The sequence below is a fragment of the Oncorhynchus kisutch genome, linkage group LG18, assembly GCF_002021735.2.
Source record: "Oncorhynchus kisutch isolate 150728-3 linkage group LG18, Okis_V2, whole genome shotgun sequence".
Lineage (NCBI taxonomy): Eukaryota > Metazoa > Chordata > Actinopteri > Salmoniformes > Salmonidae > Oncorhynchus > Oncorhynchus kisutch.
In genome coordinates this window covers 22,975,604-23,000,054 of record NC_034191.2, presented here as the reverse complement: position 1 = coordinate 23,000,054, position 24,451 = coordinate 22,975,604, and the positions used below count along the sequence as shown (strand labels likewise).

General features: G+C 43.4%; 1 protein-coding gene across 2 annotated transcripts in view; it reads right to left on the bottom strand.

Annotated features, from left to right (window-relative positions):
* Positions 1-24,451, bottom strand: part of LOC109909220 (serine/threonine-protein kinase ULK2-like) — a 62,064-nt gene that overhangs the window by 21,539 nt on the left and 16,074 nt on the right. For both annotated transcript variants that reach the window (XM_031795570.1, XM_031795571.1), the window contains exons 4-14: positions 11,312-11,344; positions 9,355-9,391; positions 5,848-6,021; positions 5,288-5,361; positions 5,035-5,136; positions 4,777-4,835; positions 4,589-4,671; positions 4,423-4,473; positions 4,191-4,279; positions 3,535-3,703; positions 3,165-3,219 (exon numbers count right to left, since the gene is read on the bottom strand). In XM_031795570.1, the coding sequence (XP_031651430.1) occupies positions 3,165-3,219; positions 3,535-3,703; positions 4,191-4,279; positions 4,423-4,473; positions 4,589-4,671; positions 4,777-4,835; positions 5,035-5,136; positions 5,288-5,361; positions 5,848-6,021; positions 9,355-9,391; positions 11,312-11,344 (926 nt within the window). The remainder of the gene's footprint in view (positions 1-3,164; positions 3,220-3,534; positions 3,704-4,190; positions 4,280-4,422; positions 4,474-4,588; positions 4,672-4,776; positions 4,836-5,034; positions 5,137-5,287; positions 5,362-5,847; positions 6,022-9,354; positions 9,392-11,311; positions 11,345-24,451) is intronic.

Sequence of the window (24,451 nt, the reverse complement as noted above, 5' to 3'; positions counted from 1 at the left end):
CAATCAACGTGGGCACCCCCATAAGAGTTAAATATATGCATATTACCCAATTTTATTGTAATTTTTTTTGGGCAAATCGGAGTCCAAAAAAACAGATTACCGATTGTTATAAAAACTTGAAATCAGCCCTAATTAATCGGCCATTCAGATTAATCGGTCGACTTCTAGTCTAAACACACCAAGACAGTCGTGAAGAGGGCACATCAACGCCTATTCAGGAGACTGAAAAGATTTGACATTGTCCCCAGATCCTCAAAAAGTTCCACAGCTGCACCATTGAGAGCATCCTGACCAGTTGCATCACTGCCTGGTATGGCAATTGTTCTGCATCCGAGCGCAAGGCACTACAGAGGGTAGTGCGTATGGCCCAGTACATCACTGGGGCCAAGCTTCCTGCCATCCAGGACCTCTATACCAGGCGGTGTCAGAGAAAGGCCCAAAACATCGTCAAAGACTCCAGTCACCCAAGTCATAGACTGTTCTCTCTGCTACCTCACGGCAAATGGTACCAGAGCGCCAAGTCTAGGTCCAAAAGCTTCTTAACAGCTTCTACCCCTAAGCCATAAGACTCCTGAACAATTAATCAAATGGCTACCCTGACTATTTACATTGAACCCCCTGCCCTTTTATTTTTTTTACACTGCTTCTACTCTGTTATTATCTATGCATAGTCACTCTATCCTGTACCGCCGCACATTGACTGTGTGCCGGTACCCCCTGTACATAACCTCGTTATTACTTATCTATTGTGTTACTTTTCATTACTTTAGTTTATTCAGTAAATATTTTTTCCTAGAACTGCATTGTTGGTTAAGGGCTTGTAAGTACGCATTTCACTGTAAGGTTGTATTCAGTGCATGTGACAAATAAAATTAGATTTCAACCAAAACTAAAAAGGCCATAAAAAGGTTCATGAAAGTGGCATTTACAAAGGGAAAACAAAGCAACTATTCCTGTGGTTTATTCTCTAACCTCAGTACACTGTATTACCCCATGCAGTCATTCAGTTTAACACATTCATTTATCCCCAGAGCAGGTCGTTAAAATCTGTTGTGTTCTAACAGAAGCTAATTGGGACATTGGCGCTACAAAGGGAGCTCTCCCTAACAAAAGGCAGTTTGTAGGTCAGTGTTGCTTTACTGTTGACCCGTTTGTTTTAACTGCATCTACCCAGAGGGGAATGGAAACACAGCACTGTCTTTTCCCTTTCCTCCTCTGTGTGCACACTCTCTCTCTAAATACTCTCCCCTTTTTCTATTTGCTTTGTGTCTGCTCGTTGCCCTCTCCTCATTCATTTTGGGCAGCTGTTCTCTCTTTCTATTTACCTCTCTTTCTTTTCTCCATATTCATCCTTAGTAGTGGCTCAGTCTTTCTGCACTCCCATCTCCCTCCCTCCCTCCCTCCCTCCCCCTCTCATTCCCTGGCTCAGGAATCGATTAAGGACAGACAGAGCACAGGGGGAAAACAATTGACAGTGCGAGGTGATCTGACTGAGGTGTGGGATCCTCCAGGAATAGAGAATGATTCTCTGGCACTCAGACTAGCTCCTCCCCTCACCTACAATAGAGAGTGGCAGGCTGAGTATGAACCACCTTGCAGCACAACCAGGGAACCAAGGGAAAGAGAACAAAGAGGGGAGGAATGGGGGAAAGGGACAGGCCGAGAGAGAGTTAAAGATGCAGCCCGGGATCTTAAGTACTTAAAAAGTATTCACATATTGCAATTCGTAGCATCACTTTAAGAGACAGGGTAAAGAGGGGGAGAGAAAAAACATCACCCCAAAGATGAATATGGAGAGATGGTGAGAAAGGAGGAAAGAAGCTATTTGTTTGAGGAGAGCACGAGGGGAAACACACTAAGGAATAGATGAGGGTGACTACAAAACTGTGAGAGGGAATGGAAACTGTGATAGAAAATAGTATTACTGGAGGCTGGTTACAAAGAGAGAAACAGGGAGAGGAACATGGGGAGTGTCTTGCTGCAGGCTATTTACAAACACAGAGAGTGTGTGGGGGTCACACGAGACAAGGAAGCGGTGTTTGTGCCTCTGCTTTCAGTGTGTGTGTGTGCGCGTGTGTGTGTGACAGTCATTTAAGATGCCGCGACAACAACAGTCACATTTGCCCAAAGTGATTTCCTGTGTGTGTGTAAGAGATCTATTCTTATACCACAGGCCTGCCTCGTCTGGGTGGTTCAGGATGTAACTGACCTATACACAGTAGCCGTTTATCTGAGATGTCTACACAATTTTGACATGAACAAAATGCCTTATTTAGGCATTGACATAGCTTCATAGAAATGGAAGACTGATATAGTGCTTTCAAAGACAAATAGCATGTTGTTTATGACTAAGGAGTATAAAACACAGCTGCTGTGCACACTGACAGACACACTGAGATGCAGCATGTTTTATGTAGCGTTCTACATGTCCATGTGGAGTAGAGAGAATGACTTACACACACACACACACACAGACACAGACACACACACACACACACACACACACACACACACACACACACACACACACACACACACACACACACACACACACACACACACACACACACACACACACACACACACACACACACACACACAAAATATCTGGGGCTGAAATAGCAGTATGCACATCAGACTGGTTAATTTTTCCATCAGCTATTCAGTCGGTTTTTAACGTTGATCATTTCACCACACATATGTATTGTGTTATGTTTTGTGTCAACCATTATTAGATCTGTCCAATGTGCTATAAATCAAATTGATCTAATACATAAAAAATAGTTGGACAGTTGAAATATCCTGAAATATCCTGAAATATCCTGAAATATCCTGAAATATCCTGAAATATCCCAGCTTAGGGACACAAACAGACTGTTTGTTAATCATCTCTGAGTTTAGGTTACATTTCTATGATGCAACAAGTCAACAGTGAAAAAATGATCGATTTCATTGGAGCAACACGGTCAAGCCCAGGGGAGTCAACAGAGGAACCAGGTCAGGTCATCTAGATATTGTGCTCCTGGGAGTTCTTTAGTGTTCTGGTATTCTCTAGTATGTAGAGGAAGTGCAGGGACAGGGTTTATGTTCCTTTCAGATGGTGACCGGCCCAAATCAGACAACAACAATATGTTAAGAGCTGAAGTTGATGACGTTACACTCACCCTCCACACCACTCTGCGGACGCCCGACGCCCCACTGCTCCCATTGGCTGGTCATCTGAGGAAGAGGAGGGAAAAAGAAGTGGGCGAACCAGACAAGAATGGAAACCATGCCACATTAGTGAATTAACTGACTACCTATACCACCAAGTGTGAGCAGGTGCTCAGTGTGTGTGTTTTATAGCAGGTGCTTAGTGTAAGAGAAGTGCTGCCAGTAGACCTAATTAGTGTAATAAGGAGTAGCAAGTCTTCAGTGTGTGTGTGTATGTGTATATGTGTGTGTGTGTGTGTGTGTGTGTGTGTGTGTGTGTGTGTGTGTGTGTGTGTGTGTGTGTGTGTGTGTGTGTGTGTGTGTGTGTTCCTGCAGACTCACAAGACTCTGTGGAGAGGTGTGGCACCAGGACAAAGTCATCCGTGTCGCTGGAAGAGTTCTTGCTGCTCGTGCTTCCTCCAGACTCCTTAGACAGCTGCAGGTAGTTTGGAGGGCCCAGGGGGGGCGATGACAGACAGTCCTCAGGTAACGTCTGCATGTCTGGGAGAGACTGAAGAAGGGAAGGGGTATGTGTGTGTTGTAGCGAGCAAAAGGTGTGTGTATATTGGTGTGGGTAGGTGGTGTGTGTGTGCGTACGACCGCGTGTGTGTGTGTGTGTGTGTGTGTGTGTGTGTGTGTGTGTGTGTGTGTGTGCATGTGTGTGTGTGTGTGTGTGTGTGAATGTGAATGTGAGGAGCGTAGGGCAAGAGAAAGAAAGCTAGAGGATTAATCTCAGTGAGAGAGGGTTTGGGCTGTACAATTCAATTAGAGCCAGACTGGGCTATCTAGACTGTCAGAATAATGCAATCACAGTAGACAGAGAGAAAAAGTACATCCCTGCGAAACTCAGTTTGTCCGTTTTCCCACAGAGCTACTGTACAAAGTCTGGATTCTTCAGTGCTCAGTGTTGAGTTGTGGTGCTATGCCTTGAGGTACAGATAAACCCACTTGTTGTGGAATGCAACTATGAGGTGTCTAGGCAGTCATGATTAACTTACGGCAGGGGAGTTGTAGCGAACAGAGGGCGAGCTGCCACAGGTGATGTCGGTCACAGCGCTAGGGCAGTTGGGTACTGGAACAGGACATGCTGGAGAAGAAACATACAAATACACGTTTTCACACAAGACCTAAGTGTTCTCAACATCAACGCCATCTCACAATACAGCTCTGACACCACAACATGTATTTTTCCCTGTTATTGATGAAGGAAGTTCTCATCCATCTACTCACATTTTTTGATGGCAGACACTGGATCTAAGAAAGGATGGCTGAAAAATGCATCTGAAACAACAATACAGAAGTGGGAATGTTAGAGAAGTAATATCCAATTGATGGATAACAAACATTATGTTTTAAATCATTTCCTTTCTAGAAGGGAAGTGGCGTCAGAACTGACCGAAGTCCATCCTATCCTTCTGGTTCCTCTGCAGCAGGCCTAGCAACAGGTTGCCAAGGGGAGGAGACGTCTCCCTCGGGATGCTGGGTAATAGAGGCACAGACAACACGTTCCGGGTTAAAAACACAACTTTTCAGCCCAAATGGCCTCGATCAGATAGTTAATAATTCTTCAATCCTATCACCTACATGGGCAGCAGCGACTTGTTCTTCTCATAGAACATCCTCAGGTCCTGGGGACTGTTGGCCTAGAGAGAGAGAGAGAGAGAGAGAGAGAGAGAGAGAGAGAGAGAGAAAGCACAGAGTGTTTGTATACTACTTCTATAAATGCACACCATGGCTGACATTTTTCTTGCACAGGCATGTGCTATTTTCTTCACACAGTTTAATTCTGCTTTGTGTGAGGAAAAAAAGATGCCCCATATCAACTCCCTCTCTCCATCCTACCTGGAAAGGTGGCTTCCCTACGAGACACTGGTAGACAACCGTCCCAATGCTCCACATGTCTGCCTTGGCGTCATAGTTCTGAGACATGATCACTTCCGGGGCCTGGTTAGAGGACAGAGGTTAGAGGTCATGCTCTGAAAGGACCGTTCCAGTTGCAGGTTGCTGAGTAAGCAAAGCTTTTGTCACAGGAGAACAAGAGACTTAGACACAAGACCCTTACACACACAACAAACACTAACCCGCATCCACTCACCATGTACATGGGGGAGCCACACAGTGTGGCAGCCATCATGTTGCTCTGGAGATATCGTGCGAAGCCAAAGTCAGCTGAAAGAGAGAAGTCCATCAGTCAGTCTGTCTGGCTGTGTCTATCTTATTAATAACAACTATTGTCGGAGTGTCACAACTCCTATTCCCAAGCCTCTCAGACACTAGACAATTGGGCACTCAACACACAACATGAGTCACCACACCTTCTGGGAATAGCATTGTGCAAACTAAATATAGCTGTGAGGTTCAAAACAACTAACCATGACCTTAGCTAGCTATCATTGTGGTGCATTTTGATACATGATATATGACACTTGCGTGACACAATCAGACAAATCATATGATGGCTAACAGTTCATAGATAGGCCATCTCTATATTTACAGTATAAACAGTATTTATATCGTATAAACATTATGAAGTTGTGTATATACAGAAATAACACTATATACAGAATTGAAGGGATAGTTGTCTTTTTGAAGGTTTGGCTTAGTTGTAGCTGAGTGTGTGTGTGTTGTGTTTGAGGGGCTGGGTTGTTCAGTCACCTATTTTGATGCGGATGCCGTGGATGCTGGATCTCTTGCGGCTGGTGTATGACAGCAGGATGTTCTGTGGTTTCAGGTCTCGGTGGATGATGCCTTTACTGTTGAGGATCCTCATTGCTGCTGCTATCTGCTGGAGGAACACCCTCAGAGTGTCTTCTCTCAGTGTCCCCTTGGCTAGGGTGAGGAGGGAAAAACCACTTACCCACAATCCTTCATTATACAGTACAAATGTATTGGCACATAATGTATGAAGACCAGGGATGCAGTGGTAAAATAATACTACACCCACACTGGCTATTAGCTTATTTTATCTATACAAAACTACATTACCCATAGTACACTGAAATCTCTATGGCGTATCGCTACAGAATGCCGACGTAGCCATGCTGGTTAAATATGCCTTGAATTCTAAATACATCACAGACAGTCTCTCCAGCAAAGCACCATCACACCTCCTCCTCCATGCTTCATGGTGGGAACCACACATACGGAAATCATCCGTTCACCTACTCTGTGTTCCACAAAGACACGGCAGTTGGAACGAAAAATATAACATTTGGACTCCTCAGACGAAAAGGACAGATTTCCACCGGTCCAATATCCATTGCTTATGTTTAGCCCAAGCAAGTCTCTTCTTATTGGTGTCCTTTAGTAGTGGTCTCTTTGCAGCAATTCTACAATGAAGGCCTGCTTAACGCAGTCTCCTCTGAACAGTGGATGTTGAGATGTTTCTGTTACTTGAACTCTGTGAAGCATTTATATGGGCTGCAACCTGAGGTGCAGTTAACTCTACTGAACTTATCCACTGCAACAGAGGTAACACTGGATCTTCCTTTCCTGTGGCGGTCCTCATGAGAGCCAGTTAACTCTAATGAACTTATCCTCTGCAACAGAGGTAACGCTGGGTCTTCTTTTCCTGTGGCGGTCCTCATGAGAGACAGTTAACTCTAATGAACTTATCCTCTGCAGCAGAGGTAACTCTGGGTCTTCCTTTCCTGTGGCGGTCCTCATGAAAGCCAGTTTCATCATAACACTTGATGGTTTTTGCGACGGCACTTGAAGAAACTTTAAAAGTTCTTTACATTTTTCGTATTGACTGACCTTTACGTCTTAAAGGAATGACAGACTGTTCCTTCTGTTTGCTTATTTGAGCTGTTTTTGCCATAATATGGACTCTTTTACCAAATAGGGCTATCTTCTGCATAATATCTCTATCTTGTCACAACACAACTGATTGGCTCAAACGCATTAAGAAGGAAAGAAATTCCACAAATTCACTTTTAACAAGGCACGCTGCTTAAATGAAATGGATTGCAGGTGACTTCCTCATGAAGCTGGTTGAGAGAATGCCAAGAGTAAGTAAAGCTGTCATCAAGGCAAAGGGTGTCTACTTTGAAGTCACTCAAATATGATATATATTGTGATTTGTTTACTACATGATTCCATGTGGTATTGCAAAGTTATAGAAAATAGTAAAAATAAAGAAAACTCTGGAATGAGTAGTTACTGCACATATGATCCACGACTGAGTTCATCAGGAAGTGTATAGGATATGTTGTACCCACTGTGACTATTAAAACCAACCCTAACCAGGAACCCTAACCGCGAACCATTGCATTTAACCATGGCAAGGTGAATATGGCCGAATACAAACAGCGTAGTTATTCCCTCCGTTAGGCAATCAAACAGGCAAAACGTCAGTATAGAGACAAAGTGCAGTCGCAATTTAACGGCTCAGACACGGGACGTATGTGGCAGGTTCTACAGACAATCACAGATTACAAAAAGAAAACCAGCCATGTCGCAGACACCGACGTCTTGCTTCCGGACAAACAAAACAACTTCTTCGCCCACTTTGAGGATAACACAGTGCCACCGACGTCGCCTGCTACCAAGGACAGTGGTCTCTTGAACCCCGCCCTGTGCAACTGGGTCCTGGACTACTTGATAGGTCGCCCCCAGGTAGTGAAGGTAGGAAACAACATCTCCACTTCGCTGATCCTCAACACGGGCCCCACAACGATGCATGCTCAGCCCCATCCTGTACTCCCTGTTCACCCACGACTCCATGGCCACGCACGCCTCCAACTCAATCATCAAGTTTGCAGACAACACAACAGTAGTAGGCCTGATTACCAACAATGATGAGACAGCCTACAGGGAGGAGGTGAGGGCCCCGGAAGTGTGGTGCCAGGAAAATAACCTCTCACTCTACATTCAACAAAACTACGGAGATGATCGTGGACTTCAGGAAACAGCAGAGGGAGCATCCCCCTATCTACATCAATGGGACCGCAGTGGCAGCTAAAACCCTCACAAACTTCTACAGACACACAATAGAGAGCTTCCTGTCGGGCTGTATCACCACCAGGTACGGCAACTGCACCGCCCGCAACCGCAGGGCTCTCCAGATGGTGGTGCGGTCTGCCCAACGCAGCACCGGGGGCAAACTACTTACCCTTCAGGACACCTACAGTACCCTATGTCACAGGAAGGCCAAAAAGATCATCAAGGACAACAACTAACCGAGCCACTGCCTGTTCACCCCGCTATCATCCAGAAGGCGAGGTCAGTACAGGTGCATCAAAGGTGGGACCGAGAGACTGAAAAACAGCTTCTATCTGAAGGCCATCATGCTGTTAAATAGCCAACACTAGCACATTAGAGGCTGCTGCCCTATATACATAGACTTGAAATCACTGGCCACTTTAATAATTGGAACACAAATCACTTTAACAATGTTAACATATTTTGCATTACTCATCTTATGTATATACTGTATTCTATCCTATTCTATTGTATCTTAGTCTGTGCCGCTCTGACATTGCTCGTCCAAACATTTATATATTCTTAATTTCATTCCTTTACTTGAAATTGTGTGTATTGTTAGATATTACTTGTTAGATATTACTGCACTGTTGGAGCAAGAAACACAAACATTTCGCTCCACCCACAATAACATCTGCTAAACACGTGTATGTGACATTCTTTTGTTGATATCACAGGGAGGCAGGTGTGTGTGTTATGCAATTCACAGCTATGAACTGCTATATCATTAAAGTCAATGACATACCACGTAGACCTCCACAAGCAGAATCCTATTAAGACATTCAGTGCTTGGTGCTTTCTTGGGAAGCATTATGAGAGATGAGTGAACTTTGATATTGCACATTTCTAGACTTGCGTCAGAGCTGTGCTGACCTCGGTGCTAAAGAAAGAACCCATTGTGTCATAACACTGTGGTGGCTCCTACACACAGCACTCCCTTGCATTGTGAACGAACACACACACACACACACACACACACACACACACACACACACACACACACACACACACACACACACACACACACACACACACACACACACACACACACACACACACACACACACACACACACACACACACACACACACACACACACACACACCCTCCTCTCCACTGCTAGTTACTTTGTTTTGATGAATAATACCCAGTGTGTGTTGAGATTAGCGCGATGCTTACCTTGCAGATAGTCAGCCAGATCGCCACCGTTGCAGTACTGTGGGGAGGAACAAGACAAACAAAACCATTCTATTAGCAGGCTGTGTAAGAACAACACGGATTAACAGTATCAAGCTGTGTGTGTGTGTGCGTACATGCGTGTGTTGTATGTGACCACAAAGCCCAGATAACGATGGGTCTCATCAATTAATCTGATGAGTGGCTGTGCTGTTATCAGTACTGACAGTCTCTGTTAATCCTGGCATTAGTCAACACAGAGAATGGAAAGGAGAGGAGTGAGAGAGTTAGAGAAAAGGTATGAGGGAGAAGGGGAAAGAAAGTGGAGGAGAAAGAGGGCAGCTAGGTGGTAGGAAAATGTAAGCTAGCATCTGTCCACCATTTCCAGTTCTGTCAGTTGAACCACCAATTAAATCATGTTGGTTACCAGAGCTTCCTCTGATCAAAGCATTGGTTTGATCTGGCCTTAAAGAGCCTCTGCCTTATCAGTGACCGATAGGATCTAACTCCAGTTCAGTTTATTACCACACCATGTTGTTTAGCCTTTGTACATGGAAATCAATTCTAGCTCAGGTCCTTATATTGACATGGATGGAGGGAGAGACATGCTCTGTGTGCATTCCAATCAGTTTACTGCAAGCAGCAGAGGCATTGAGCAGAGTTTAAATAAGACATTCTTAGGGGTCCACCATAACCACATAATGCTAAGGAGCGGCAGGGTAGCCTAGTGGTTAGAGCGTTGGACTAGTAACCAGAAGGTTGCAAGTTCAAACCCCCGAGCTCCCTGAACAGGCAGTTAATCCACTGTTCCTAGGCCGTCATTGAAAATAAGAATTTGTTCTTAACTGACTTGCCTAGTTAAATAAAGGCAAAATAAGGTAGTATGCATATATTGAACTCTTATGGGGGTGCCCACGTTGGCTGCCATGATTTGTTTTCCGTGTGAGGAGAATAATTTATGAGGCACATTAATAACGTAGATTGCTTTGTTTCATACAGAGAGTCAATGTTGCAGCTGAAACAGCAGTGTTTCCCCTAAAAGTTTCCTTTTCAATGTGTTCCTACCGGTGCCAAAATGCTGGAGAATGAGCCCTGAGCACTGACTGCTTAATAAGTAATAATTAATCTGATCCCTCCTCTAACCTGAGTAAAACAAGCCTTTTTTACTCGGCAAAACAAGCAGTCTGGCAAACACCAGGCAGATTAGCATCCATGCTAGCCTACTGTCGATGCTATCTATGCTCATCTCTCTGATACATTGATTAAGCAGACTGCCAACTAGAACACCAAAGCCAGATTTATGTCTGTTTCTTCTCCTGTGCCAGGAGACCCTGCCTCCTTAGTGTCAGTGTGGCTCTCAGAACACAGCGGTATCTACAACAAGCTAGAACACCCCAGGCAGGCCAAGGTAACAGGTACCAGGGTCCCATGACACCTTGCACAGCCAGTTAGCCTAATAACAGCAAGAATATGAGAAGGAGCAGAATAAGTATTGCAGGGCTAAATATAAAGCAAATTAACAATGTTTTGCTCTTGGATAAAATAATTCCTGGAAATTGGGGTGTAGGTGTACAGGTATATTTTTACTTAAGGTGTCATATAGTTAGTTTCTTTCCTTCAGGCGGTTTGTGGAATTTTTTGGTCTTGAGCAATGAGAGGGAGAGAGGAGAGAGAGAAAGAAGATGGGGGGAGGGGAGAGGCAGAGTGAGGACAGGAGCACACTGGGTTTGCAGCCTCTCATAGGACTGAGGAAATTACATGTGGCATGTGGAGAGAGAGCATGGGGAGAGAGAGCATGGGGGAAGGGAGAGAGGGCATGGGGGAGGGGCGGGTAATTAAGCAGAGTAAGACAGACAGAGAGAGAGAGGGGAGAGGTATCAACACAAAGGCAGAGACCCTGGTAGCCTACAGGCAGCTCGGCAGAAGAGGTTGTATGCTGATAGTGTGACACTCTACCTACCTCCATGACCAGGAACACAGAATTGGGTGTTTCCTGGAAGACAGGAGAGAAACAACATGGGTTAGAGTGATCATCTCTCTCACAACACCTGTCACATCCACTACATAGAGGAACAGCTTCGTCACACAGACTGACGTATGTATGGTGCAGACAGATATAGCCAACATATACTGTATAGATGGATCATATGTGTACACTACAGACAATAGGATTCCTTTGCCACCCAGCATGAACTGAAGCCCATAGCATAACTGATCCACTGATCTGGATTGTATCCGTACAGTACAATACCTGGCTCCAATCTAGACACATTGGCACCCTCATCCTCCATCTCATACTGTGCGACCTACATGGGGTTAATATCAAATTAGCGCCCCTCAAGAAAACGTGCCGTCCTTAGTGAACCCCTCACCTCCAAGCTGTGTCGTGCTACAGTCTACATTTTTGAGGGGAGAGGAATGGAGTTTATTACACAACAGGTCCAAGTGGAGGTTGTTGGGGTGTGCGTGTGTTCGGGATATTGGGTTCAAGGGAATTGGGCAAGGTGACAGATATATGAGCCACCTTGTCAACATGGTGATGCAGGAGCAAAGAAGATGCTGGACAGGAGCCAAAGTAACCCAAGCAGGCTTCCAGGTTAAACAAGCTCACATGTATTTGGGGGAGTGTTTGGGTGTGTGTTTGCGCATGTGTGTGTGGTGTCAGGTTGATGGTACTGCAGCATATGGCAGATCAAGCATCTTGGCGTGTGCATCAAGTTCTCATCAACAACATCAACAACACAATTGTCGTCACACATTTTCCAATCCATTCAGTGCCATTCTAAGTAGGCCATCTATGATTAGATCCAGAAGTGTTTCTTGTGACACATTTAAGAGAAACAGCCTGTCACATGAAAGGCTTCTTTCCTTTCTAAGGAGCGTATGAGTTCAAATATACTTCATGGCATTATTTTCTGTGTACCGTACTAACAAATCAATGCGTCTCAAAATCAATTCCTTGACTACCAACTGCCATACTAGTCAGTTACTGGATTGCATTACTCTCTGGCTCTAATGGTCTTTCAGCCAAGGTTTCCAGATAGAGAGCAACCACAACAGCCACCCATTAATTCCACTTCAGCTCCTTCCTATCTGCTGACCTGTCAGCCTGCACCAGGCTTATTGGCTGGGCTCCCCTCCTCCCTGGCCAATCCCATTGGCGCGTTGCTGTGGATACTAGGATAATGGGATTCTGGTCGATGTGTATGTGTGTGTGTTTGTGGTGGCTGGTCTTGGCCTGGGGAAGATTACATAACGAGCTGTTTTCAGACCCTGCTCTATACTGGTTGATGGGGACTGGGAGAGGAAGAATAGGAGGACAGGAAAGAAGGGTGTTGGCCAGGCTGGACACTGTCCTGGAGGATAATTGATACGTGAGAGGTACAAATACAGGACAGCCTCACCCCCTTTACCCTCCAGCCCTCAGTAGGTTGACAATGTACAATGAACTGTCTATGCCACCATAAAATCCATCCTACAAGAGTCCAAAACCTCTTCCATGGTCCAAATCTAGACTAAGTGGCATTCAGTATTTTCTAAGGCAGTGTTTGGTTACAGCTGTTATTATCAACACATTTACCACAAGAGAGGAGACACCAAATGAGTCAGAATGTACTGTGACACAAAACACTATCTGTTAAAGAATTAATGGACCTTGGACAGACACACAAGACCAACTGCCAACAGGGTTATTCTACATGACCCTCCTTCCTCAAAGGAATACACCACAACTAAAAACAGAAGCATAAACAATTCCGCTTCCTGCTATCCAACATCAGCAGCGCCTCACGCAAGCATACATATTCCACTTATGAAAGCATTTCACAATCCTTCTAAAAACACTGAGTCACGAGGCGATCCAGTCAGAGTTATGCCACAAACAAGCTTTGAGCGATGCTCTTCCAGAAAACACTAGAAGGAACAGTACTATATCAATTCAAAGAAATGTTGTCTTGAGGGAAACTCAAAACATCCCCCAACCATTTTCCACCGCTTCAGCCCTCCACCTCACAGAAATGTTCAGAATGCCAATACAACTCTAGAGCCGGGCCAAAACAACAACGTATTCTTAGTGTGTCTGTCCTGTTTGTTGCGTCACACGGTAGACTGTGTCCTGGGCTACATAAGAATGAAGGGGCGTAAGGTAACAGCGGGAGAAGAGAGGGGGCCGGCTGGGCTCAGTTTAAAATTGTTGAGGACATTAGAGAATAGGGTTCTATATGTGGACTGGAAATCCACTCAGCACACATCTGTTACGCAAATTCAGAGTAATCCTTAGCATTCTGAGAACCAAGAATCTTGCCTAGTCTAATATTACTGCACGCCAAGCATTCAGGGCTCAAACCAGCCCTGAATGCTGATTGGCTGAAAGCCATGGTATATCAGACCGTATACCACGGGTATGACAAAACACAACTTTTTACTGCTCTAATTACGTTGGTAACCAGTTTATAATAGCAATAAGAGGTATCCCTCTCCTTATAGACCAAGACAAGACAGAACTGTACAATAAAGAATGTTAGGAAAATATTGACTCAGTTGTCAGAAAAGCATAATGAAATTAGATGCCTCTAGCATAACACTTTCTCCTTGCTTGGTACATATGGAAAGTAAAAATCCTATGACCAAATATACTTGAGTGTTTGTGTGTGTGTTTGTCAAATAACACAAAGCTAAATCATTTTCCCTCTCTCGGGGCAAACAAAGCGCACAAAAACTACCCCCAGCTGTTCCAAGACCTACAGTATTATACTCTACCATCCCATCAGCTGTTCTAAGACCTACAGTATTATACTCTACCATCCCATCAGCTGTTCTAAGACCTACAGTATTATACTCTACCATCCCGTCAGCTGTTCTAAGACCTACAGTATTATACTCTACCATCCCATCAGCTGTTCTAAGACCTACAGTATTATACTCTACCATCCCATCAGCTGTTCTAAGACCTACAGTATTATACTTTACCATCCCATCAGCTGTTCTAAGACCTACAGTATTATACTCTGATGGGAATCAGCTGTTCTAAGACCTACAGTATTATACTCTACCATCCCATCAGCTGTTCTAAGACCTAGAGTATTATACTCTACCATCCCATCAGCTGTTCTAAGACCTAGAGTATTATACTCTACCATCCCGTCAGCTGTTCTAAGACCTACAGTATTATACTCTACCATCCCATCAACTGTTCTAAGACCTACAGTATTATACTCTACCATCCCGTCAGCTGTTCTAAGACCTACAGTATTATACTCTAGCATCCCATCAGCTGTTCTAAGACCTACAGTATTATACTCTACCATCCCATCAGCTGTTCTAAGACCTACAGTATTATACTCTACCAACCCGTCAGCTGTTCTAAGACCTACAGTATTATACTCTACCATCCCGTCAGCTGTTCTAAGACCTAGAGTATTATACTCTACCATCCCATCAGCTGTTCTAAGACCTACAGTATTATACTCTACCATCCCATCAGCTGTTCTAAGACCTACAGTATTATACTCTACCATCCCATCAGCTGTTCTAAGACCTACAGTATTATACTCTACCATCCCATCAGCTGTTCTAAGACCTAGAGTATTATACTCTACCATCCCATCAGCTGTTCTAAGACCTAGAGTATTATACTCTACCATCCCGTCAGCTGTTCTAAGACCTACAGTATTATACTCTACCATCCCATCAACTGTTCTAAGACCTACAGTATTATACTCTACCATCCCGTCAGCTGTTCTAAGACCTACAGTATTATACTCTAGCATCCCATCAGCTGTTCTAAGACCTACAGTATTATACTCTACCATCCCATCAGCTGTTCTAAGACCTACAGTATTATACTCTACCAACCCGTCAGCTGTTCTAAGACCTACAGTATTATACTCTACCATCCCGTCAGCTGTTCTAAGACCTAGAGTATTATACTCTACCATCCCATCAGCTGTTCTAAGACCTACAGTATTATACTCTACCATCCCATCAGCTGTTCTAAGACCTACAGTATTATACTCTACCATCCCGTCAGCTGTTCTAAGACCTACAGTATTATACTCTACCATCCCATCAGCTGTTCTAAGACCTACAGTATTATACTCTACCATCCCATCAGCTGTTCTAAGACCTACAGTATTATACTCTACCATCCCGTCAGCTTTTTCCCACCTTTTCTTTATATATGAAAAGGTATTGCCGGTATCAAAACCTAAACTTTTATTTACGCCAAACGACCTAATCGCTGTAAATGAGAATGTATTCTCAGTCAACTTACCTGGTAAAATAAAGGGTTAAATAACAAATAAATAACAATTATTTCAATAAAGTTCTGCCTATGGCTTAGTATGAAACATAGCCGTAATGCTGAGGCGGCATTGGCACTATTTGTTTGCTAATCTATCAGAAATATTCCATATGCACAAAATGCTTATTTCTCAAGAAGCTGATTATACAGCGTGATCATTACACGGGTGCACCTTGTGCTGGGGACAATAAAAGGCCACTAAAATGTGCAGTTTTGTCACACAACACAATGCCACAGATGCCACAGTTTTGAGGGAGCGTACATTAGCATGCTGACTGCAGGAATGTCCCCAGAGCAGATGTCAAAGAATTGAATGTTCATTTGTCTGCCATGTGCCGCCTCCAATGTTGTTTTAGAGAATTTGGCAATACATCCAACCGGCCTCACAACCGCAGGCCACATGCATGGCGCCATGTGGGCGAGCAGTTTGCTGATGTAAACGTTGCAAACAGAGTGCCCCATGGCAGCGGTGGGGTTTTGATATGGACAGGCATAACATACGGACAATGAACACAATTGCATTTTATCGATGGCAATTTGAATGCACAGAGATACCGTGACGAGATCCTGAGGCCCATTGTCGTGCCATTCATTTCCTGCCATCACCTCATGTTTCAACATGATAATGCACGGACAATGTCGCAAGGATCTGTACACAATTCCTGGAAGCTGAAAATGTCCCAGTTCTTCAATGGCCTGCATACTCACTCATTGAGCATGTTTGGTATGCTCTGGGATGATGTGTACAACAGCGTGTTTCAGTTCCCGCCAATAACCACCAACTTTGTAAAGCCATTGAAGAGGAGTGGGACAACATTCCACAGGCCACAATCAACTCTATGCAAATAAGATGTGTCACGCTGCATGAGACAAATGGTTGCCACACCAGATACTGACTGGTTTTCTGATCCACTTCCCTACTTTTTAAATATTTTTTTATAAGGTATCTGGGACTAACAGATGCATTCTGTATTCCCAGTCATGTGAAATTCATAGATACATTTATTTCAAGACCTTTGAAATTGTTGCATGTTACGTTTATATTTTTGATGATGTATATTCTCAATGGATTTATTAAAATACACCCCCACCCACATCTGCACACCACCAACAATCGTCCCTGGCATGCACACGAGAGGTATACAAGGTGTATGTATGCAGGAAAAAATGTGGTAAAAATGGGCCTAGTTGTAATTCCATGAAAAGCGAAAAACCCTCTGGGTAAATTCAGACCGTTTCGCTCTCGGTGCCCACACCGGACGTTCAGGCCGAGTAGTAGGGTTGATTTGAGCGTTCTGGCCTTACAACGGCAGTCAAGCACCCAAGCTAACATCGGCTAGCATGCTACCTACTTCCAGACACAAATGAGACCACTTTCCCTAGCAGAGCTGGTTAGGCAGATTTTGTGTTAACCAGAGTGTTGGTGAATGTAACTGTGCTGCTGGAAACAATTTAATTATGCTTTTTTGCCGATGTTCACTGACACCGCCATATTCAACGGGTGTTGAGTGCTCGCTAATTCATTATGCTTTGCCCTGGTACACTCAGATGAGAGTGCTCTGAAATCGGAGTAGATAGCCAGAGCGAATTTACTAAAGCACCCGAATGTCCATTGAGAACGAACAACAACCATACCACGGGAATAATCATGTCAATAAACATTGGGTAGTTAGATAGCCTATAGTTAATATACTGTCAAGTGTGATGTATAACTACTAACGTTAGGTAGATAACGAACATACCGGTACATACTGCTGTAATATGCTATGTTGTTTGTAAGGACAGCGTAGCTAACAAATTGTCAGCCAACATAATGTGGAAGGTAACTTATTTGAAAAAGTTATTACTTTATTACATTGAGTAGCAAGATACCGCGAAGATGTGCTCTACTCCCCCTTGGTCGTTAGGGAAAATCTGGTCTGTGATATGACAGAGGTTTTTCACACCTAGCTCGGCTATTAGACTATTCTCTAGTAAAGGTTGAAAAGTCTATTGTTCAGCTATTAGCCCCCCTCCCCAACTTGCAACAAATGGATGTATTTTGGTCGAGAGCAAAACTTTAATTAATTTCGCTATCAATCACCCTCCATTTTGGCAATTTTTGGAGTGTCAGTTTGGCTACAACCAATACTGTTCAGCCTTTCTTTCCGACACAAAGGAAGTTATAGTGGACACCTACGAAGGAGTGTGTGATGATGGAATCTCAGGTAAGCAGCACTGGGCGTTCTTCTGTCCAACTTCCACATAGCTAGTAGTTAGCTCCTACGATTCAGTGTCGGTTCATAACATTGCATTATATTACATACATACTGTAGAATGATAAATCATGCAATTATTCTTCTCAAGCTAACCAAACACATTTAGCTACGAACGCCTGTTCTCACCATTTTCAGTTAAATTCAATGAATTCACCTCATAAGCATATGTCCTATTTCATTCATAGTTAATATATAATCATATTTCATGACAGTGTAACGGTTAGATTTTTTACATTTTTACAGAAGGATGAAAGATCACAATATGTCTGTCAGGGAATGCTATTCTGATATGTCAGATGAAGTGTTAGACCAGAATGTCAGGGCCATTTAAGGCAAGGCTGCCCCATGCAGGCTTTAGGAAGTCTCAGAGCAATGGGCCATCGTGTACAATGGCCAAGAGTTAGGGAGTCTCTGCAGCATGTAGATGGTGCAGGTATCATTGCCAGAATGATCCAGCTTTGTTGCATTTCTCGGCAAAAATACTCTGTCCCTGCTCCCCAGTCTCTCGTCCACACTGATACAAACCATACATTGACAAAGGTACTAAGATGTATGTCTCCATCAAATCTAAGAAGTAATATTGACTTTTTACTATTACTTATTTGTAGACACATTTTCAATGATGTATGAAATTGGAGTTGTTCTTCATCAACTGGTGATACATAAATAATGAAGCAGGTTAAACATTTCACTTTTAATTCCAATGCTTTTTTTCAAGAGACAACATTGTCATCTTTGGCGGTATAGATGGATTTTCAAGGAAGGTACAGTTGAAGTCAGAAGTTTACATACACCATAGACAAATACATTTAAACTCAAGTTTTTCACAATTCCTGACATTTAATCCTAGTCAAAAATCCATTTTAGGCCTCCCGGGTGGCGCAGTGGTTAAGGGCGCTGTACTGCAGCGCCAGCTGTGCCATCAGAGACTCTGGGTTCGCGCCCAGGCTCTGTCGTAACCGGCCGCGACCGGGAGGTCCATGGGGCGATGCACAATTGGCCTAGCGCCGTCCGGGTTAGGGAGAGCTTGGTCGGTAGGGATGTCCTTGTCTCATCACGCACCAGCGACTCCTGTGGCGGGCAGGGCGCAGTGCGCGCTAACCAAGGTTGCCAGGTGCAGTGTTTCCTCCAACACATTGGTGCGGCTTGCTTCCGGGTTGGATGCGTGCTGTGTTAAGAAGCAGTGCGGCTAGGTTGGGTTGTGTATCGGAGGACGCATGACTTTCAACCTTCGTCTCTCCCGGGCCTGTACGGGAGTTGTAGCGATGAGACAAGATAGTAGCTACTACAACAATTGGACACCACGAAATTGGGGAGAAAAAAGGGGTAAAAATTCCTAAAATAAAAAATCTAATAAAAATCCGTCTTCGGATAACCACTTTATTTTAAGAATGTGAAATGTCAGAATAATAGTAGAAAGAATGATTTATTTCAGCTTTTATTTCTTTCATCACATTCCCAGAGGGTCAGAAGTATACATGCACTCAAATAGTACTTGGTAGCATTGCCTTTAAATTGTTTAACTTGGATCAAACGTTTTGGGTAGCCTTCCACAAGCTTCCCACAATAAGTTGTGGGTGAATTTTGGCCCATTCCTCCTGACAGAGCTGGTGGAATTGAGTCAGGTTTGTAAAGACTCCTTGCTCGCACACGCTTTTTCAGTTCTGCTCACAAATGTTCTATTGGATTGAGGTCAGGGCTTTGTGATGGCCACTCCAATACCTTGACCTTGTTGTCCTTAAGCCATTTTGCCACAGCTTTGGAAGTATGCTTGGGGTCATTGTCCATTTGGAAGACCCATTTGCGACCAAGCTTTAACTTCCTGACTGATGTCTTGAGATGTTGCTTCAATATCTCCACATAATTTTCTATCCTCATGACGCCATCTATTTTGTGAAGTGCACCAGTCTCTCCTGCAGCAAAGCACCCCCACAACATGATGCTGCCACCCCCGTGCTTCACGGTTGGGATGGTGTTCTTTGGTTTGCAAGCCTCCCACTTTATCCTCCAAACATAACAATGGTCATTATGGCCAAACAGTTCTATTTTTGTTTCATCAGAGCAGAGAACATTTCTCCAAAAACTACGATCTTTGTCCCAATGTGCAGTTGCAAACTGTAGTCTGGCATTTTTATGGCCGTTTTGGAGCAGTGGCTTCTTCCTTGCTGAGCGGCCTTTCAGGTTATGTCTGTATAGGACTCGTTTTACTGTGGATATAGACACTTATGTACCGGTTTCCTCCAGCATCTTCACAAGGTTCTTTGCTGTTGTTCTGGGATTGATTTGCATTTTTCACACCACAGTACGTTCATCTCTAGGAGACAGACTTGTGGAGGTCTACAATTTTTTATATGAGGTCTTGGCTGATATCTTTAGATTTTTCTATGATTTCAAGCAAAGAGGCACTGAGTTTGAAGGTAGGCCTTGAAATACATCCACAGGTACACCTCCAATTGACTCAAACGATGTCAATAAGCCTATCCGAACTTCTAAAGCGATTACATCATTTTCTGGAATTTTCCAAGCTGTTTAAAGGCACAGTGAATTTAGTGCATGTAAACTTCTGACCCACTGGAATTGTGATACAGTGAATTATAAGTGAAGTCATCTGTCTGTAAATATTTGTTGGAAAAATTACATGTCATGCACAAAGTAATGTCCTAACCGACTTGCCAAAACTATTCTTTGTTAACAAGAAATTTGTGGAGTGGTTGAAAAACAAGTTTTGATGACTCCAACATAAGTGTATGTAAACTTCCGACTTCAACTGTAAGTATATTATTTGTATGCATATTTCCCATCACCTAATGAACAACCACAATACCAGTCTGGTGTTAAGCTTTCTGTGCTGTATTGACGTCTCCTGAAAATGACATCTGCTGCTTTAGATTGAACGTTCATATCTCAGTTATTGTTTTAATATCTACAAAAGAATAAGCTATTTTCTTTACTTTCAGAGTGCGAGCTGATCAAGGGTTCGAAAATGTGGATATTGCCAGATGTTCACTGTTCGAGGAACAGGCCGTAGAAGCCTTATTGTTGGCAAAAGTGTCCATAACCAGAGGTAAGTAAACTGTTCTGTGTTCTTTTTCGCTCTTCCTCTGTGCCTGTCTTGTTGTACATGGAACCTGTCTCACATGCATTAATTAAAAAATGCTTAAGATGTCAGCTGCTAATTTTCAGATTTACACCACAAACACTTAGCCATTTTCACTGGACTATCAAGCCCGTTGATGCCAAATTTATATCATCACTAATACAGATTTGTTTCTTTTGAGCATTCCAGATTCAGCAGGTGGAGGACCTGCTTTATTAGGAAGATAATCTGGAAACACTGACAATTGGTCATTGTTCCTGACATCCCATGCCCCGTCTACTGAGAATCTTGCTGTGCTCCAACGTCAAGTGAACCCTACCAACGACTCATCTTTTGGTCAGGACATATACATGCATGCTCTTCGATTAGTTATGAGTCTCCAACCTTTTCAGGTGCAGTCCTCCCACACTATATAGGATATTGTTTTAGCCCCAGTGCCACTCTTGATAATGGCAAACATTTGTATTTTTTGGAGGAGGGTGAAAGGATAGCAGGCCCAGCTGTCAAAGTGAGAGGGGAGGCTATTCTGCATAGAGCGGGTACTTGTGTGTAGTCTATTTCTTGTGAGCTTTTCTGTCCTCAGATACAGAGAGCTGTGAAAGCCTGTCTGCAGATTAAGAGGTCCCAATGAAGAGCAAGGGTTTTCAGTCCTGGTGCTGGGAACTCAAAACGTTTGTTGTGCCTTGGCACTACACAGCTGATTCAAATGATCAAGTCACCATCAAGCTTCAAATGGTATTTATGTATTCATTTGTGACGCTATCCTGCTATTGTCACATGCATCTATCTATCCAATGTTATGATTGTTTTGTAAGGGATATTATACTTATATTATACAGGAAGTATTATTAAAGAGATGCTTTAGATTGGGACCACTACACCTCTATTTGTATTTCAGAGTTAATGATCCAAGGTCAGTTTTGCATTTCACCTCCTGATGACTGACCGTGTTAGAATTTTAAAAAACTAAGCTAAATCATGCGCTCTCTCTATCCATCTGTAGGTATGTTTTGATGTGAGAGAGGAAGACCCGAGGAAATCCCGTCAGCGCCGCCTCACCTGCTCTTAAGATAATCTTCGGGCCGACTGGGAGTCCAAGGCTGGTTAGAAGACACCGCTAGAGACACTATGTAATTGTGATGAACGGAGAGAATATTAGGGTGGAACTAATTCATTAATCATATGCTGTCTTCCCTGCTCCTCTGTTTTACCTCTCTCCCCACCTCTTTCTTCCTCTTTTTTGTATTTATAATGAATGTATTATGTATTTATAACACCTGGATAATGAACTTTCAATAAAGCGTTTCACATTCTCCACTGGTTGAAATTAAGTATCTCATTAAGATACTACACCAATCCTGTGTCCTCAGATTAATGCAGATGAAGGGAGTTAGATTTGCATAGGTGTATTTCTGTATATATGATTTACAAATCAGCCTTTACTTAAATCAAGTTTCTAGTCTTTTGCATAGATACAATGTGTAATCATTGATATCCCAGGAGCGGTAAACACTGTTGAAGTGCATAACTGTAATACATACATGCAGACACAGCATCATTCAAATAATGGAGTTTGATACACCTGGTATTGGATATGAGTGAAAAAGAATGTCGCTCAGAGATTCATACTTGAACCGCACCTTTATTTGCCAAGGAAGAGTACATGAAAAAGTCGAGGGGTCTGAATACACTGTATATTGAGTCTTTGGTTTGGTTTCCACAGCGACTTGAAAAACGTGCAGGAGGTAGAAACAGTCAGAAATCTCTCTCACACGTGCTCACAAAGAAAATGTGTGACCACATTCACAGACCTGGAATAGCCACAATGTGATCGTATGAGAGCACGTGTGTGTGCATGATTGATATAATAGTTGTGAGTGTGTATGTTCTAGTGATTGCTGTGTGTGTGTGTGTGTGTGTGTTGAGCCATGACAGACAAATTAGTTTGAGTGTGCATTCTGTGTGTGCATGACACCGTACCCAAACCGTCCATCCGCGTGCGCCATTGTGTGCAAATCGAGTTTGTCCCCCACACCAAACGCGATCACGACACGCAGGTTGAAATATCAAAACAAACGCTGACCCAATTATATTAATTTGGGGACAGGTGCAAAATCATTAAACATGTATGGCAATTTAGCTAGTTAGCTTGCAGTTGCTAGCTAATTTGTCCTATTTAGCTAGCTAGCTTGCTGTTGCTAGCTAATTTGTCCTGGGATATAAACATGGATTTGTTATTTTACCTGAAAAGCCCAAGGTCCTCTACTTCGACAATTAACCCACACAGTGGTCAACCGAATCGTTTCTAGTCATCTCTCCTCCTTCCAGGCTTTTTCTTCTTTGGACTTTATATGGCGATTGGCAACTACCTTTCTTAATAAGGTGTATTACCACAACCGACCTCGGGTCATCTTTCAATCACACGTGGGTATAACCAATGAAGAGATTGCACGTGGGTATATGCTTCTAAAAATCCAACGAGGAGATGGGAGAAGCAGGACTTGCATCGCATTCTGTGTCACAAGTAGAACTGACTTCAATTTTAGCACTTGGCAACGCAGACGCTCGTTGGCGCGCGTGAGCAGTGTGGGTGTAATAATTGAATAATATGTACACTACCGTTGAAAAGTTTGGGGTCACTTGGAAATGTCCATGTTTTTTAAAGAAAACCACATCTTGTACAACGCTGTGTATTACTCCCTTCACAGAATAGTGCAAACTGGCTCTAACCAGAATAGAAAGAGGCGTCAACAGTGAAGAGGCGACTCCGGGATGCTGACCTTCTAGGCAGAGTTGCAAAGAAAAGGCCATATCTCAGACTGTCCAATAAAAAGTAAAGATTAAGATGGGAAAAACACAGACAGGGGACAGAGGACCTTATTCTTTGCAACTCTGTCTAGAATGCCAGCATCCCGGAGTCGCCTCTTCACTGTTGACTTTGAGACTGGAAGCTGCCAGTTGAGGACTTGTGAGGTGTCTGTTTCTCAAACTAGACACTCTAATGTACTTGTCCTCTTGCTCAGTTGTGCACCGGGGCCTCCAACTCCTCTTTCTATTCTGGTTAGGGCCAGTTTGCACTGTTATGTGAAGGGAGTAGTATACAGCATTGTACGAGATCTTCAGTTTCTTGGCAATTTCTCACATGGAATAGCCTTCCTTTCTCAGAACAAAGTTCTTTGTTTCTGGACATTTTGAGCCCGTAATCGAACCCACAAATGCTGATGCTCCAGATACTCAACCAGTCTAAATGGCAGTTTTATTGCTTCTTCTATCAGCATAACAGTTTTCAGCTGTGCTAACATAATTGCAAAAGGGTTTTCTAATGATCAATTAGCCTTTAAAAATGATAAACTTGGATTAGCTAACACAACGTGCCATTGGAACACAGGAGTGATGGTTGCTGATAATGTGCCTCTGTACGCCTATGCAGATATTCCATAAAAA